Source organism: Maniola hyperantus, chromosome 27 (assembly GCF_902806685.2).
Source record: "Maniola hyperantus chromosome 27, iAphHyp1.2, whole genome shotgun sequence".
Classification (NCBI taxonomy): Eukaryota; Metazoa; Arthropoda; class Insecta; order Lepidoptera; family Nymphalidae; genus Maniola; species Maniola hyperantus.
Window position 1 is genome coordinate 2136855 of NC_048562.1, and position 15919 is coordinate 2152773.

The following is a 15919-nucleotide window of genomic DNA, read 5'->3' on the forward strand; positions in this document are numbered from 1 at the left end:
TTGAATTTTCAATAATCCTTTCTTAGCGGATGCCTAGGTCATAATAGCTATCTGCATGCCGAATTTACGCGCGATCCGTCCAGTAGTTTGAGCTGTGCGTTGATAGATCAGTCAGTCAGTCACCTTTGCCTTTTATATATTTAGATTTTTCTTTTGTTTTGGTGTAAAATATAGTTACATAGTATATTTCATTCAGTCATTCATTGTGCTTTTCAGACGCTTATTAGGGATATGTTAAGTAATAAATTTAGTTTTCCACACATTTTTTTTAATTCTTGAAGTAAAATAATTTTAACTAACATTTAGCCTCAAAATTAACAGAAAAAAACTAAACACTTGTCTTGTAATTTCTTTAAAGTTCAATTAAAATTCTTGTGATATTTTAATTAGTAGTAGTAGGGTCCACGGTTGCATCCGCACCCGCAGCTGCCAGTGATGGTGACAGTGCCAGCGGCTGGCAGATCGCCTGCGAAGCGCACAGCTCCAAGGATCGGCACCTGGCCAGCGACGAGAGTGGTGCCAGCGACTGGCATCTCTCCAACGACAGCCACGTCACCAATGCCGGCTCCGCCGTACGCGCCAAGTTCTATAGCTGCCGGGGCTAGGCCTACTCCCAGCCCGCCAAGCTCCACAGCCATTGGTGTCACGCCGAAAGGTGCAGCGGCCAGGCCGTAAGGCGCTAAGCCAGGCGCCAGAGCGACACCGGGGGCGATGCCTGGGCCGTAGCCGAGCGGGCCTGCGCCGAGGCATTGGCTGAATACATTCTGAATAGGAATTTTGAAATAATTATCAGGTTAGCGCTACAATAAGATGATAAATATAAAATCTAACTATGTTCCGTAGAAAGTTAGCCCTAAACATCATCATTATCGCTAATTAGCGATAAGGCCGCCTTTTGTATCTTCCTTCTGTCTGTGTTTTTATTCTTTAATCCTTCTTGTGGTTGTGCAAATAAAGTGTATTTATTATTATTATTATCATTGCCAACTCCTTTCAGAGTGAAAAGTAAGTAGGTTTGGGATAATAGTAGGTATCTATCTAATAACAATTAATTCCTACAAAGCATTTTTAATAGAACTTTACAGTAAAATCCTTATCAATTTATTTAGTACGTAATCCAGAAAGGTGTATTTCTGTCTATCTGCTAGCTTTTCACAGTCCACCGTTGAATCGATTTTGACGAAAGGAGAATGACAGATCCTGACCCACCAATTTACACACAATATAAATTAATGATAATTATCCTAGTATTAAATAACCATTTAAAAATTAAAAATTGTGATTTTGAACTTGCGGATGTTTTTATTAGTTTCCATTTCATCATCATGATCAACCCATCGCCGGCTCACTGCAGAGCACGGGTCTCCTCTCAGAGTGAGAAGGGTTTGGTCATAGTCTACCACGCTGGCCATGTGCGGATTGGAAGACTTCACACACCTTTGAGAACATTATGGAGAACTCTCAGGCATGCAGGTTTCCTCACGATGTTTTCCTTCACCGTTAAAGCAAGTGATATTTAATTACTTAAAACGCACATAACTCCGAAGTTAACATTTAGTTTCATAATATTATAGGTAAATTGCATATAACCTAGAATCATTGTGACTTAAACTTAGATTTAATGAAAAGTTCTAGAGGTGTTAAATCCTATATTTAGTTATCACGGGTCACGGTTCTATAGAAATTCTGTCATCGTCCTTTGGTACTAGGAAAGCTTGCATTCCGAGGATGGACATTATGATGCTTTTTATCCCGGAAAATAAATTCCGACGGGATATTTAATAAACCTTAATACACGCGGACGAAGTTCAGACATCATCGAGTTGTAAATAAGCAGAAAGGGTGGCTTTTAAATCAAAATAAATTAATGAATTTCTTTCTCACCTGTACCAAGCAAGCTTGGACGCAAAGTAAAAGGAAAGCAAAGGAGGACATGTTTGTGTTTGATTGAAGGCAAGGGTAGAATATTGATTCCTATTTTACTGTTAGCTTTTATATAAAAAGTTTATATTACTAAGTTATGCAAATGTTATCATTGAAAAGATGACCTAACGAACTCCATTGTAAAATTTTAATCCTAATATTATAATTTTAGATTTTAATTTTATCAATTGTTTAAATAATAGGTTAAGTAATTTTTATCACTGAATAATGACATAATTGCTTTGTGTATTGACTTACTTTTACGGTATGATTTATGTAACAAATATTTTATGAAGTAATTCTTGATGTATTTTTTATTATTTCGGATTTTTTTATCAGTTAACTTTGGTAATAATTAAGGTATAAAATGTACTGAAATGTTTTCGAAAACACATTCACTTACTGCTTCAAGTTACAAGTAACAAACAGTTAACAAGACTATTTTTTAACAATGGTAGCCAAGGCAGTTCTTGTTTTCTGTGTTCAAGCACTTTTTGTTCAGGTAAGGCTCTATTTATATTCCATTAAAAGCTAGCTCTTGACTGTGATATCACCTGGTGGTAAGTTATGATGTAGTCTGATGGAAGCGGGTTAACTTGGAAGGGGTATGGCAGTTTTATTAAAACGATACCTTTTACCGGCATCGCACCGGAACACTGAATAGCTTGGCGGAAAGCCTTTGCCCGTAGGTTGGTAAGTTGTAACTAGCCACGGAAGAAGCCTCCCAACAGTCTAAACCAGAAACAATTTAGAAATTATAGCTAAATTCTCAATTGCCCCTGCCAGGAATCAAACCCGGGACCTCCCGCTAATAGAAACACAGCGCACGCAACTGCGCCAGGGAGGTCGTCAAATGAGTCTAGAGTTATGAATCTTCAAACTAAGTAGTAAATCAACAAAAAAACTCTATTTCAACCCAGTCTACTACCCCAGTAATAACATTTTGTTTCCGATATTTGGAAGCGGTCATAGCCTTTTTTTTTTTTTTTTCGAGGGGGAAATCTTCTTAAGATACCCAATCGGGTTATGTGGGATTTCTACCCACTAAAACCCCCTCGGTGGCCCTCCTCAGTGCGTTATTGAGAGGCTCCGGGAACTCTAAAGAACGTACGCCGGTGCCTCTCTCGCGCGACGCCCGTTGGACACATCCTGGAGAAAGTGCAGCCACTCGCGACTTCGAAGTCCTAGCGCCAGGGACTAGTGGTTTAACTGATCAGGACGTTGATCAACGCCGCCCTGATATCTCCGCCTTCGAGCAGGATCAGCGCGCTCACGAACCCGCTCGGCGGCCTCCTTCTTGAACATTACTGTTTCACAGGAGACCACTGCCCGCCATGCTTCATTGTCCTGCAGCATTGCCGCTATGACAGCCGGTGGTGACAAGTCTCTCCCTATGCAGCCGACCAGGGTGCACCGCTCGGGCACCGGTCATAGCCTAGTGGTTAAAACTTCGGTCGGTTAAAACATATTCGGGGCGCCGGAGTTTCGATCCCGGGCACGCACATTTTAACTTTTCGGAGTTATTTGCGTTTGAAATAATTAATATCACAGTGCAGGATAATAATATTGTGAGGACATCTACATGCTAGACAATTTTTAATTTAATATTCTCAATCCGTACTTGGCCAGCGTGGTAGACTATGGCCAAACCCAACCCCTTTCCTTTCTGAGATAGGGCTCGTACTCAGTAGTGAGCTGGCAATGGTTTGACGATGATGACACAATTAGAAACTACCGTTCACTTTAACTTGATTCCTGACGTTATGTTGGCACCATTGCTTCGTTTGCTTTATTCCTTAGCAATTAGGGTTCACTATTGTGTGATTTGCAATGGTGCCAACATAACGTCAGGCGTCAAGTTATAGTGAACGGTCAATACAAGTTTCAATACAAAATCTTAAATTGACCCAACCTTTTATTTCTAGTACATCTCCGCTCAATGCATCGGAGCTGCTTACAATGGTTTCGCTGATGGCTTGGCTTGGGGTCCTGGTCCCTTCGCCGCTCCATGGAACGGTCTGCCTTACGCTGAAGCTGCTCTAGCCACCCCCTGTGGTGGCCTCGCGCCCGCTACTTCTTACGGAGGAGGCTTCCCAATCAGGAGCGCTTCCCCCATCGCAGTCACCGGTGTGTCCATGACATCTGAGAACGTGTACGAAGGCCCCTTGGCTGTCACTGGTGCTATGCCGTTCTTAGGGGCTGTTGCTTTGGAAGGCGGTTTACCCACTATCGGTGCTGGTGCGGTGTCTTACGGCTGCGGGAACGGAAACGTGGCCATGCTGACTGAGGGTATCGACGGCATCAACGCGTACGCCGGGCCTTACGGGTACGGCGCTGGAGTCGCGGGGGGGCTGGGCTGCGGGTACCCGCTGCCGCTTGAAGCCGGTATTGCCGGACCTGGGTACGGGTACGGGTACAACAGGGGATATGGCTGTGGTGCTTTGTACTAAGTAATTTGTTATGTTACTAAATTGTATAATAATTATGTTTGTCACAAAATAAAGCACGGTGTTGACAAAATTCTTTCTATTTATTTGGGATAATATGTATAATTCTTATTTCCTAAGCATGGTTACTTTAAATAAAGATTTGGTCAAGATACGTAGGCACGTACGCGACAGGTCGAGATGGCAATCGGGGTATGAGGCAAGACCACAGACATTTACGTAATCTGCGTTCGTGAATTCGTGGTTAAATCACAAAAATAAAATCAAAATGTGTTCATGAACAAATACTTAATTAGTATTTTCGACTTTCAAAGTAAGATTACTATACCAAGTGTGATATCACGTGAAAGAGCTTTACCTGTACATTCTAGAATAGATTTTTGTTTATTTTTATGCATTATAACTTTTAATTTATCATTATCGAAAATGTCAAAAAATTATGACTGTAGTACGGAACCCTCGGTGCGCGAGTCTGACTCGCACTTGGCCGGTTTTTACCCCGGAAAATCAAAAAATTGCCCCCAGGGGGTTTTTAAAAACCTAAATCCACGCGAACGATAAACAGAACGAAGTCGCGGGCATCAGCTAGTGACTTAGTTGACAAACTTTTATTAGCAAAGTACACAAATACGCGTCTGGCCAATAATAACAGTTGCCAATAATATCTAATCTATATATATAAAATTCAAAGTCCTGACTGACTGACATATATATCCAGCCTAAACCGCTGGTCCTAAAGACATGAAATTTGGAGGGTCTATTCTTTGCAAAGAGTAAGTGTCCACTAAGAAAGGATTTTTCGAAATTCCACCCCTAAGTGGGTTAAATGGGGGATGGAAGTTTGTATCAAAGTCCGTCATTTTTCAAGTTATTTGCATGAAAATTGGTATTTGGGTTTTCGGTCACAAATGAAGAAATACGTGTTTCAGGATTTTTGGAAAATTCGCCCATAAGGGTGGAAATAGGGGATGAAAGTTTGTATGGGAAAGTTATAATTATTGATATTGTTAAAGTTTTTTCTTGAGGTTAGCTGTCAGCTAAGAAACGACTATGAGAAAATCCCCTCCTAAAGGGATGAAATGGGGGTTGGAAGGTTATATGTGTTATTCGGTGCTGTTCAGGGTGCGCGTCCTGATGTTTGTTTCTGAAAAAAATGCCATTTGTTTGCTGTAGGCCACGCGGGTGAAGTCGCGGGCAAAAGCTAGTAACAGTATAAAAGAAGTCACAAGAAGAAAATGGGATAATACCTATCCGTGAAACTTATTCGATTAAAAGTTTTATTAAACATCGTGTCGCGATCAAAAGATGTCGCTTTATTTAGCCCGGTGAGTAAATACGTATATTATTTTTTTATAGAAAACTAGCTGACCCGGCGAACTTCGTACCTACCGCCCTAACAGTCGATTCTTTAATTTTTAGGGTTCCGTACCTCAAAAGGAAAAACGGAACCCTTATAGGATCACTTTGTTGTCTGTCTCTCTGACTGTCTGTCTGTGAAGAAACCTACAGGGTACTTCCCGTTGACCTAGAATCATGAAATTTGGAAGGTAGGTAGATGTTATAGCTGACATTTGGGGAAAAATCTGAAAACCGTGAATTTAGGGTTAGATAACACAAAAAAAATTAAATTGTGGTCATGAACTAATAATTAGTATTTTCAACTTTCGAAGTGAGTGACTATATCAAGTGGGGTATCATATGAAAGGTCTTCATCTGTGCATTCTAAAACAGATTTTTATTTATTTTTATGCATCATACTTTTTGAATTATCGTGCAAAATGTAGAAAAAATACGACTGTAGTACGGAACCCTCATTGCGCGAGCCTGACTCGCACTTGAACGGTTTTTTTATAGAAAACTAGCTGACTCGGCGAACTTCGTACCACCTAACAGTCGATTCTTTAATTTTTTTTGATACTTTAAATTTTTCTCTCCGTAAGAACCATCCTCGTACCTACTTCAAGGAATATTATAAAAAAAGAACTAGCGAAATCGCTTCAGCTGTTCTAGAGATTTGCGATCAGCAACACATTCAGCGATTCATTTTTATATAATATAGAGATTTTTATATTATATAAGATAATATATTCTTCTTCATCATCATCATCACCATCATCATCACCATCATCATCACCATCATCATCATCAACCGATAGACGTCTGCTGGACATGGGTCTCTTGCAGGGACTTCCACACGCCACGATCCTGCGGATCCCTGCGACTCGTCTGTAACTTATGAATGATTTGGATAGGCCTGGTATAGGTGTGGAAAACACCTAAAGTCCGCGACAGGTCGACATGGCAATCGGGGAAGGGAACACCCCTCACACCCAAACAGCCCCCACGCTAACCCTGTGCGTGTGATGTCGCCTCATACCCCGATCGCCATTTACTATGTACGTAATACGTGTTTCAGTATTCATTTACTAGAGATAACACGATCATTTGTCTTATCACTGATTCTAAATATTTAAAACTATTTAATAATATCATGAAGATCACGTATGTTACTTAAACCTTGTGAAACTACAGATTTTTAAGATAAAAATGTATTTAAAAGTCTCTGATATGTGATTTTTGTATGTATTCTTATTGTGTATTTTATATCAAGATGTCTAGAATTTGTTTTGTCACTTTTTTTGCTTGCGTCGTTCAGGTAATTTTTGATATTAAAATATTTTTTTTATTTTTTATTTTTGTAGAACTATCGCGCGCACCTACCAACAAATTTCGTTTCTTAGCTTAAGGTGACGCAGTAAGCTCAACCAAAATTGGTAGTGCACGTGGGATTTGCTTTTCACCTGACATTATATGAGAAAGATGAGAGGCACGATGATTTTCACCGAAATCAAGCGCGCGAAAGGGTTTTAGAAAAAAGGGGATTTGAGAAAAAAATACTAAATATATGATGCAGTAAAGATATTTTACAACTAATAAATAAACTACCTATGTCTGAAGTTAAATTGTTTTAGAATTTTCCCACTCCTAATCTTATTTATTTACGCACAACTAAATTAATGAATTTAGTGTTAAAAATAGGAATATTTCGAGGCTCGTAACATTAAAATCAATATATTTTTCAATGTTGTATCAGTACCCTTATTATAAATGCAAAAGTGTGTTTGTTTGTTGTTGGCACTGCTTTGCCGGCACTAAAATTTTGTAAATTTTTTCAGGGCGCGTTCAGTCAAGCGATTGTTCACAATAACGTATACAACAATGGCTTCAACGGATACGCAGCAAATGGTTTCACAAATAACCTTGCCACAAATGCTATCGCCAACAATTTGGCAAATGTCGCATACTCTGGCAATGCAATTGGCGGATACCCTCTTAATGGCAATGCTATAGCTGCAACAACAAATGCAGCCATGGTCAATGCAGCTGTGGGTAACATTGCAGCGCAAAACGCCAACCTGGCTCTGGAAAGTGGTGTTCCAATATCCACTGCCCTACCATTGTCTGGGGTGTCACCAATAGGTAAAACATTTAATTCAATACAGCTGGATGCCCGCGATTTCGTCCGCGTGGACTCAGGCTGAGATCTATAGAGCGCACTTTGACTTTGCTCAGACTTAAGATTAAGTTAAAACAAGACAGATTTATGTGAGAGATATAGGTCTAAGCAAAGTCAGGTGCGTTCTATAGATCTCAGCCTTAGAGTTTTGAAAATCCCGTGAGAATCCTTAAATTCCCGGGATAAAGAGTAGCCTATGTCACTCTCTAGGTCTTAAATTACTATACCCATGCAAAAAATCACGTTTATCTATTGCTCCGTTACGACGTGATTGAAGGACAAACAAACACGCTTTTGCATTTATAATAGAGGTAGTGAAATTAATAGGGGTAGTTGGGGCCGATTCTCTTGTGCACAATCTCTAAACTAAACTAAATTAAGACGTCTAAATCTAGTGCTATCCTTTTCGGCAAGCAACATTATGACAGGGATAGCAATAGATTTAGACGTGTCATTTTAGTTTAGTTTAGAGATTGTGTACAAGAGAATCGGCCCCAGTGATAACTTAAAGCTAGCCTTAGCTAATTACTGTACAAATTATGCCCGCGTGGTATGGTGCCAAGAATACTGGCTGCATTTCCGCGCTGGACAGCCAGGGCCTTGAGTCTTGATGCCAGCCCGTCTGTCACCAGATGAGGCTATTAATCGCGGTGAAATGACTGACTGACTTATATTATGACTAGCTGATCCCCGCGGCTTCGCCCACGTAGATTTAGGTTTTTAAAGATCCCGTATAGCCTATGTCACTCAGGAATAATGTAGCTTTCTACTGGTGAAAGAATTTTTAAAATCGGTTCAGTAGTTCTAAAGATTACCCCCTACAAACAAACTTAACGACATTACCTCTTTATATAATACAAAGGGGCCGTGCAGCAGAAATCGTAATATTTTAATTTCGCCATAACTTCAAAACCAAACGTCCAATTTTAATCATTCAAGACCAAATATTATCTCCATAAACTGTTCTTAGTGATGAAATCATTTATTTTGATAAGGATTAATAGCATGAGTAAAATAAACGCGTTTAAATGTAGTCCAAAAAAAATTCAAGATTTTTAAATAAAAAAATGGTTGCTGTGCCTCACTCGACATAGATGGGTATAGTGTGTCGCGGACTTTTTTGTAGATATTTATAAGATCTACAATTAATTAGAACATTTTATGGTTCTATCTTTTATAGTTTAGGCAGCGTACGCAAAATAAGTAACTTTTCTGGTTGATTTTTTACACCTTGTGTCCGAAAAACCCAAATATCTTACGGAACCCTATTTTTTTCCAAAATAAAATATAGCCTATGTTACTCGTGGATAATGTAGCTTTCGAATGGTGAAAGAAATTTTAAAATCGGTCCAGTAGTTTTTGAGCCTATTCAGTACAAACAAACAAACAAACAAAGTTTTCCTCTTTATAATATCAGTGTAGAAGATTATAATATTAGTGTAGATTATAATATTAGTGTAGATGTAGATGTAGATATCAACGCACAGCCTAAACCGCTGGTCCTAGAGACATTAAATTTGGAGGGTGTATTCTTTTTTTTTTTTTTAAGATTTTTCCAAATTCCACCCCTAATGGGTTAAATGGGGGTTTGAATTTTATATACTCCACGCGGACGAAATCGCAAGCATAAGCTAGTGAATCTATAAAAGACTAGATGATGCCGCGACTTCGTCCGCGTGGTTTTAGGTTATTTAAAATCCAGTGGGAACTCTTTGATTTTCCGCGACTAAAAGTACTATGTCCTTCTGAGGGATGCAATCTATCTCTGTACCTTTCATCGAAATCGGTTAAAAGGATAGGCAGTGAAAAGCTAGCAGACAGACAGACACACTTTCGCATTTATAATAGGTATTAGTATTAAATAAATAAATTGTGAATAACATTTTAGGAATTTCTATGACACAATATATCGTACCTTTTTAGGTTATGGTGACGTCGCAGTGGCTGGAGAAATGCCTGTGGGGGGTTCTACCGCTGTGTCTGGCAACGTGCCGGTTATAGGCTTCGTTACCTTCGAAGGGTATCTGCCAGCAGGTGGTATGGTCTCCGTTGCCAGTAATTGCGCTGGCATTGGTGAAACGCCTATTCCGATTTTGTAATTATCTGCGTTCCTATTTTAAAATGCTCTACAAAGCTGAAATCTCATTTTAAAGGTCTATGTAGGTACAATATTTTCTGCCGCGTACGGTAACCTACGATATGAAAACATATACCTACTGTTTTGTTGGCAAAAAAGAAAAATAAAGCTTAAAATATTTTTCCATTAAAGTGCGACTCCGGCTTCTGAGTAGAGCTATGGCGAATAATGCGCGTTGACCGTTCATTTATGTTAAGACGTATGCTATTATCTGTGGCTATTGTCTATGATTCACATCGCCTAGCATGACACGCGCACGCGCGGCGGAATGCTGAATTTTGGCGCAAAATAATAAATTAATTAAGCACCTACTGTATTTTTGTTGATAAAATTTTTATTGTGGCGGAAAATGTATATTCAGTAGGAACTAAATACTGTGAAGAATTTTACTTGTTTTTAATACAATAATAATAAAAACTACAATGTTTTTTCCTTACAATAATTATTATTATCAACAAAAGCTACCTAACCTATCTAAACCTACCACGATTTTTTGGGTTTCGATTTTAAGATACGAGTTTAATAATAATAATTTTTTAAGAAGAATATTCTTCTTCTTCTTCTTCTTCTTCTCTTAATATATGGCTTTTTCCAGTGCCATGTCAGCACAATGCACTTTGCCAGTCTCAAGTAGCTTGAAGGAAAGAAGAATATTTACAGTTTGCAACAAGTTTAGGTGTAATCATATTTAATAATTAATTAATAATTCAATGAAGTCGACAGTAGATAATAATATGATGAATTGAAATGAAATGAAATAATTTATTTGTATGAATATGGGAAGACAAGTGATTACAATTGAGAGTTAAGCCATCATATTATCCAGTCAAGAAACCCTTACGTACAAATGTTTTGACAAAGTAGGTAAATTTTTCATAAAGCTAATAGATTAGATACGTACCTATATAATATTGTGTCGATGGTATAAATATAGATAGGTATAGGTAGAACATTAATTTATTGGTAGGTACCTATAATACTTAAAAGCTAAATAACAATACCAATTTAGATAAAGTAATGCATGAAACTCTACATAATTGGGTAATATAAAACCGTTTCATAACCTACATTATTGTAATAATTTATTTTTGTCTGATTTTTTTATAATAAATGTTGTTGTTATAATAATATTATGTTTGGTTTTATTAATTAATTAAGTGTCAGTAAGTATGTTTGAACGGGCTAATCTTCGGAACGGCTGAACTTATTTTAATGGGACTTTGACAGACTAGTAGAGGATTAACCAAGGAGTAACATAGGCTACTTTTTTAGCTGACTTTCAAAAAAGGAAGAGTTATGTTTTTCTACCTATGTACACCGAATTCTCCGAGTTTTCTGAACCGATTTGCGTTATTTTTTTTAATCGATAGAGAAACTTTGTGACATTGGATCAATGATATTAGAAGAAAATAGGTAGATACGTTATACGCGGACCGCAAGTGGCACGTTAAAACTAAGCTAATTAGCAAACCTGAGCTCAGTCGCCCGCTGTCGTCGCGCTATCGATGACGTCGTTGATAGTAATGTGTATTTTGTTTTCGTCTCCCAAAACAACCGAAAATGCCGTCGTGTGTGATGAGATTCTGCACAAACTACACAAGCAAGGTTTCCAAAAGTCAAGGAATCACATTTCATTCGTAAGTAAAACTATTTCTTTTATATAATTCGTATTTTTCACTTATTTAACAATAACAAACTCGTGCACGTTCGTGTAAAATGCAACTCATTGCAATTTGTACCTTATGTCACATGCCATAAGTACGTATCAAGTTATCGTTGTACGTATTTTAAAGTTTCCGATCAAAGAATATAAAATAAACAGATAGGTCTCTTCTGAGTATTGTCAATTCAAATAGTGTGCATATTTCCTGTTTTAGGGAAGGATAAATTAACTATGGTCTAACATCTTTTTACGGTCCACTGCTGGGTCTCTTCATACAATGAGGGAATTTTGGCTATGGGTATGTAGATTGTGTAATAGTAAATATTTTCAAAAATAAAAAATATTTTCATTTCACATTTTATTCCTTTACCTACCTTCCCGCGGCTTCGTCCGCCTAAAATTTAGTAATTTTATTTCGACTTCTTTTCCATGTATGGGAGCCCCCTTTATTTAATTTAATTTAATTTTTATTATTTTTATTATAGCGGCAATAGAAATACATTCTGTGAAAATTTCAACTGTCTACCTATTACGGCTTACGAGATACAGCCCGCTGACAGATGGACGTACAGACAGCGGAGGCTTAGTAATAGGGTCCCGTTGGCACCCCTTGGGCACGGAACCCTAAAAACGAGCGGAACCGCGGGAAAAAGCTAGTTCGTAATATATTAAATACCACAGTATAAGGTTTTTATTTTACTATACAACTACAGTGTAGGCATAAATCGGCATTAGCCGAAAAGACTTTACTGTTTTTTTTTTCTTTGGAGTTTCTAGTTTACCGTCTCGTCCCGTCTCTTTTACGCTCGCATTATTAGGCATATATCCGTCCTTCTTCCACTCTTCTGTGCAGGACGAGGTAGTGCAAAATATAACCGTCTCTTTTTCGTGCGCAACTGAAGCTGAGGTTATTAGTTCACCGTCCTTTACTCTCTGTTGTGTGAGGTTAAAATACTATCTATGCGTTTATGTGTGTTGAGTCTTTCGGCGCTGACGCAGCGTGCCATTAATAAACATCGAATTTGATATAAGTAACCTATCTACCTCTTTTTCTTCTAATATCATTGCATTGGATCATAAAAAAATTAGATTCCAACTCCTCAACCCTGATGCTGCAGGAGTCCTGACCACCAAGACTGATGGGTTTTAGAAACTGTCGGTTATGAATTGATATTGGAGGTACTTACCAAGTAAAGATTTTTTTTACTCGAGAATCCAACTCTACAGCCCTGATAATTAATGTAAGGAATTGCATTCCTAAATCGTGGTGATCTCACGGGATTTTTAAAGATGGTTCCTCCTTCACATTTCTACTATCGTACCGCAAGGCATCGCCAAGGTCTGCGTAGTGGAAATTCCCCGGGTACGTACGAAGCGATTTGCCTCCTCATTTCTAATTCAAACCGCTGAGATTTGGAACACCAGCATCAGTTTTCCCCTCCAATTATAATATGGGTACCTTCAAGACAAGAGTGAATAGGCATCTTCTAGGCAAGCGCGCTCCATCTTACGCTGCATCATCACTTGCCACCCAGGTCTGATTGCAGCCAAGCGCTAGTCTATAAATTAAAAAAAAAAGAAAACCGGCCAAGTGCGAGTCAGGCTCGCGCAATGAGGGTTCCGTACTACAGTCGTATTTTTTCGACATTTTGCACGATAATTCAAAAACTATGATGGATAAAAATAAATAAAAAACTGTTTTAGAATGTACAGGGGAAGACCTTTCATATGATACCCCACTTGATATAGTTATCTCACTTCGAAAGTTGAAAATACTAATTATTAGTTCATGACTGTTGCTGTTAGTTTATATCATCAATACCAGGAGCCGCAGCAGAAACAGTTGAAAATGGCAAGCGGCGCAAGTATGCCTCTCTTCTCGAGAGTTACATTTTGTTCCGTTTGCCGTGGAGACCCTGGGGCCATGGAGTCTTAGTGCAAAAAAAAAAACGAGACATTTCACGGCGGTTAATAGCATCATCTGGTGACAGAACCTGGCTGCTGGCTCATTCTTTGCGCAACGGATCAGCCTGGCTGTGCAGCGCGGAAATGCAGCCAGTATTCTTGGCACCATTCCACGCGGGCATGATTTGTATAGTAATTAGATAAGGCTAGCTTTAAGTTTTATTGTAATACTAGCTTGTGTTCTCGACTTCGTCTGCGTGGACTACACAAATTTAAAACCCCTATTTCACCCCCTTAGGGTTTGAATTTTCAAAAATCCTTTCTAAGCGGATGCCTGCGTCATAATCTCTATCTGCATGCCTTTCAGTCCGATCCGTCCAGTAGTTTGAGCTGTGCGTTGATAGATCAGTCAGTCAGTCAGTCTGTCAGTCAGTCACCTTTTCCTTTTATATATTTAGATTTTCATTTAAAAAAGAGAAAAAAATATATAGAGACTGTTAGTTTAGTTATAGTTAGAAAACAAGTGCGTCTAATTGGCCGAAATTCAGTCGCGAGAAACATTACGTTGGGTGCTTTTAGACAAATTTTAGTATACAGTTTTTAGGGTTCCGTAGTAAACAAGGAACCCTTATAGTTTCGCCGTGTCCGTCCGTCTGTCTGTCCGTCCGTCCTCGGTTAATTTCAGAGACTATAAGTGCTAGAAATCTGTAATTTGGCATGGGTATAAATATTAATTACGCCAACAAACTGGTGAAATAAAATTTTGATAAATATTTTTTTAGGGTAGCTCCCCTACATGTAAAGTGGGGATGAACTTTTTTTTCTCGTCTACCCCATAGTGTGGGGTATCGTTAAATAGGTCTTTTAAAGATACTGTGGGTCTGGGAACATCATTTTTTGATTACCTACTAGATCCGTTTATAAAATATGATGTTTTAAAGTGTTAATTTTTATTAGAGTCAAGTGGCCCCCCCCCCCCCTCTATCAGCCAAACGTGAAAAAATTCACCGCAGTGGTATATATAATCAATTTGAAAGGAAATCATGTTTATCATGGCTAAATAGGGTTCGCAGGTTAAGGAGTTACATCTGTTTTTCGAGGATTGTAACTACGGAACCCTACACTGCGCGTGGCCCGCCACGCACTTGGCCGGTTTTTTTTTAATTCAACGTACCTACTTACACTAGAGTTCTGTGTGGTAGAAAGGATAAATAGAAAACAAAATGTTTCATTTTCACAGTTTATTTAGCTTAAATAAATAAGTTAGTTTAACATAAATAAATAAATTAATTAATTAATTAACTCTCCATCAGAAGCAGTTGGTCCTCCACAGGCATAACTAACTGACGCAGTTCCATCAGTGGGCAAATATCCGTTCACGGAAACCGATCCGAATATTGGTATTTGACCGTTGACTGCTACCTTACCACCAACTTCTAATGCGTCGGAAAATACCTGGATTCCAAATCCTGGAATCCCTGGAGATCCGCTAGTGACAGTGAATCCTCCATTTCCAAGATTAAAAGTTGCCATATTGCCATTTATATCCGCCATTTTGGATAATTCTGCTATATTTGGATTGATACCACCCATATTGGCATTGGTAAATTCATTGGTGATGACACCACCAATGCTTGGGTTAGTAATGATCGCTTGTTCGTTTATAGCGTTGGCTATTGGTGTATTGGGCAAATTATTGGCGAAGTATGGTATGCCGTTTACAACATTGAGGTTTCCAGTTCTTGGAATACCGTTGGGTGTTGGGTTCATTTTGGCATTGGTCATTTGTTGCGTTGGCATTGGCTGGTTCGTCATAATTTGGCCGGGTGTAGCATGTCTTGGTATGTTTGATAGGACTTGGGCTGTTGCAATCTAGAAAAAAAATATTTACTCAGTTTTACGAAATAAATCCATAGGTATAGTCCGTAAAAAATAACCCCTCACGCGCCATTTTAAGTCTACGGGTCCATTGGCATGTCAAAAGTACGGTTCATCTTTAAAATAAGGACTAAAATCGTACTTTTGACATGATTTTTTTTTATTCAGATACAAGTTAGCCCTTGACTGCAATCTCACCTGGTGGTAAGTGATGATGCAGTCTAAGATGATAGCGGGCTAACCTGGGAGGGGTATGACAGTTTTTATTAAACCCATACCCCTTTGGTTTCTACACGGCATCGTACCGTAACGCTAAATCGCTTGGCGGCACGGCGTTGCCGGTAGGGTGGTAACTAGCCACGGCCGAAGACTCCCATCAGACAAAACACATACATTTGATATAAAGTTAAAATGGCGAGTGAGGAGTTAAATTTTACGCGTAATACTAA

The 15919-nt window shown here is 38.7% G+C and overlaps 2 protein-coding genes and 2 long non-coding RNA genes across 4 annotated transcripts; 3 read left to right on the forward strand and 1 right to left on the reverse strand.

Moving 5' to 3' along the window:
* Positions 1-246: 246 nt before the first annotated feature.
* On the reverse strand, positions 247-2045 carry LOC117994661 (chorion class CA protein ERA.1-like). The gene is made up of 2 exons (XM_034982616.2): positions 1885-2045; positions 247-764 (listed from the first exon to the last, which is right to left on the reverse strand). The coding sequence occupies exons 1-2, from the start codon at positions 1933-1935 to the stop codon at positions 387-389; spliced, it is 429 nt and encodes a 142-aa protein (XP_034838507.1). The 5' UTR covers positions 1936-2045; the 3' UTR covers positions 247-386.
* Positions 2046-2277: 232 nt separating this feature from the next.
* LOC117994654 (chorion class B protein PC10-like) lies at positions 2278-4443 on the forward strand. The gene is made up of 2 exons (XM_034982609.2): positions 2278-2425; positions 3849-4443. The coding sequence occupies exons 1-2, from the start codon at positions 2375-2377 to the stop codon at positions 4371-4373; spliced, it is 576 nt and encodes a 191-aa protein (XP_034838500.1). The 5' UTR covers positions 2278-2374; the 3' UTR covers positions 4374-4443.
* Positions 4444-6743: 2300 nt separating this feature from the next.
* Positions 6744-7647, forward strand: LOC117994657 (uncharacterized). The gene is made up of 2 exons (XR_011238341.1): positions 6744-7026; positions 7547-7647. It is a non-coding gene; the product is annotated as an uncharacterized lncRNA (long non-coding RNA).
* Positions 7648-11410: 3763 nt separating this feature from the next.
* LOC138404358 (uncharacterized) lies at positions 11411-12028 on the forward strand. Its single transcript, XR_011238342.1, has 2 exons — positions 11411-11661; positions 11902-12028. It is a non-coding gene; the product is annotated as an uncharacterized lncRNA (long non-coding RNA).
* The last annotated feature ends 3891 nt before the right edge of the window (positions 12029-15919 follow it).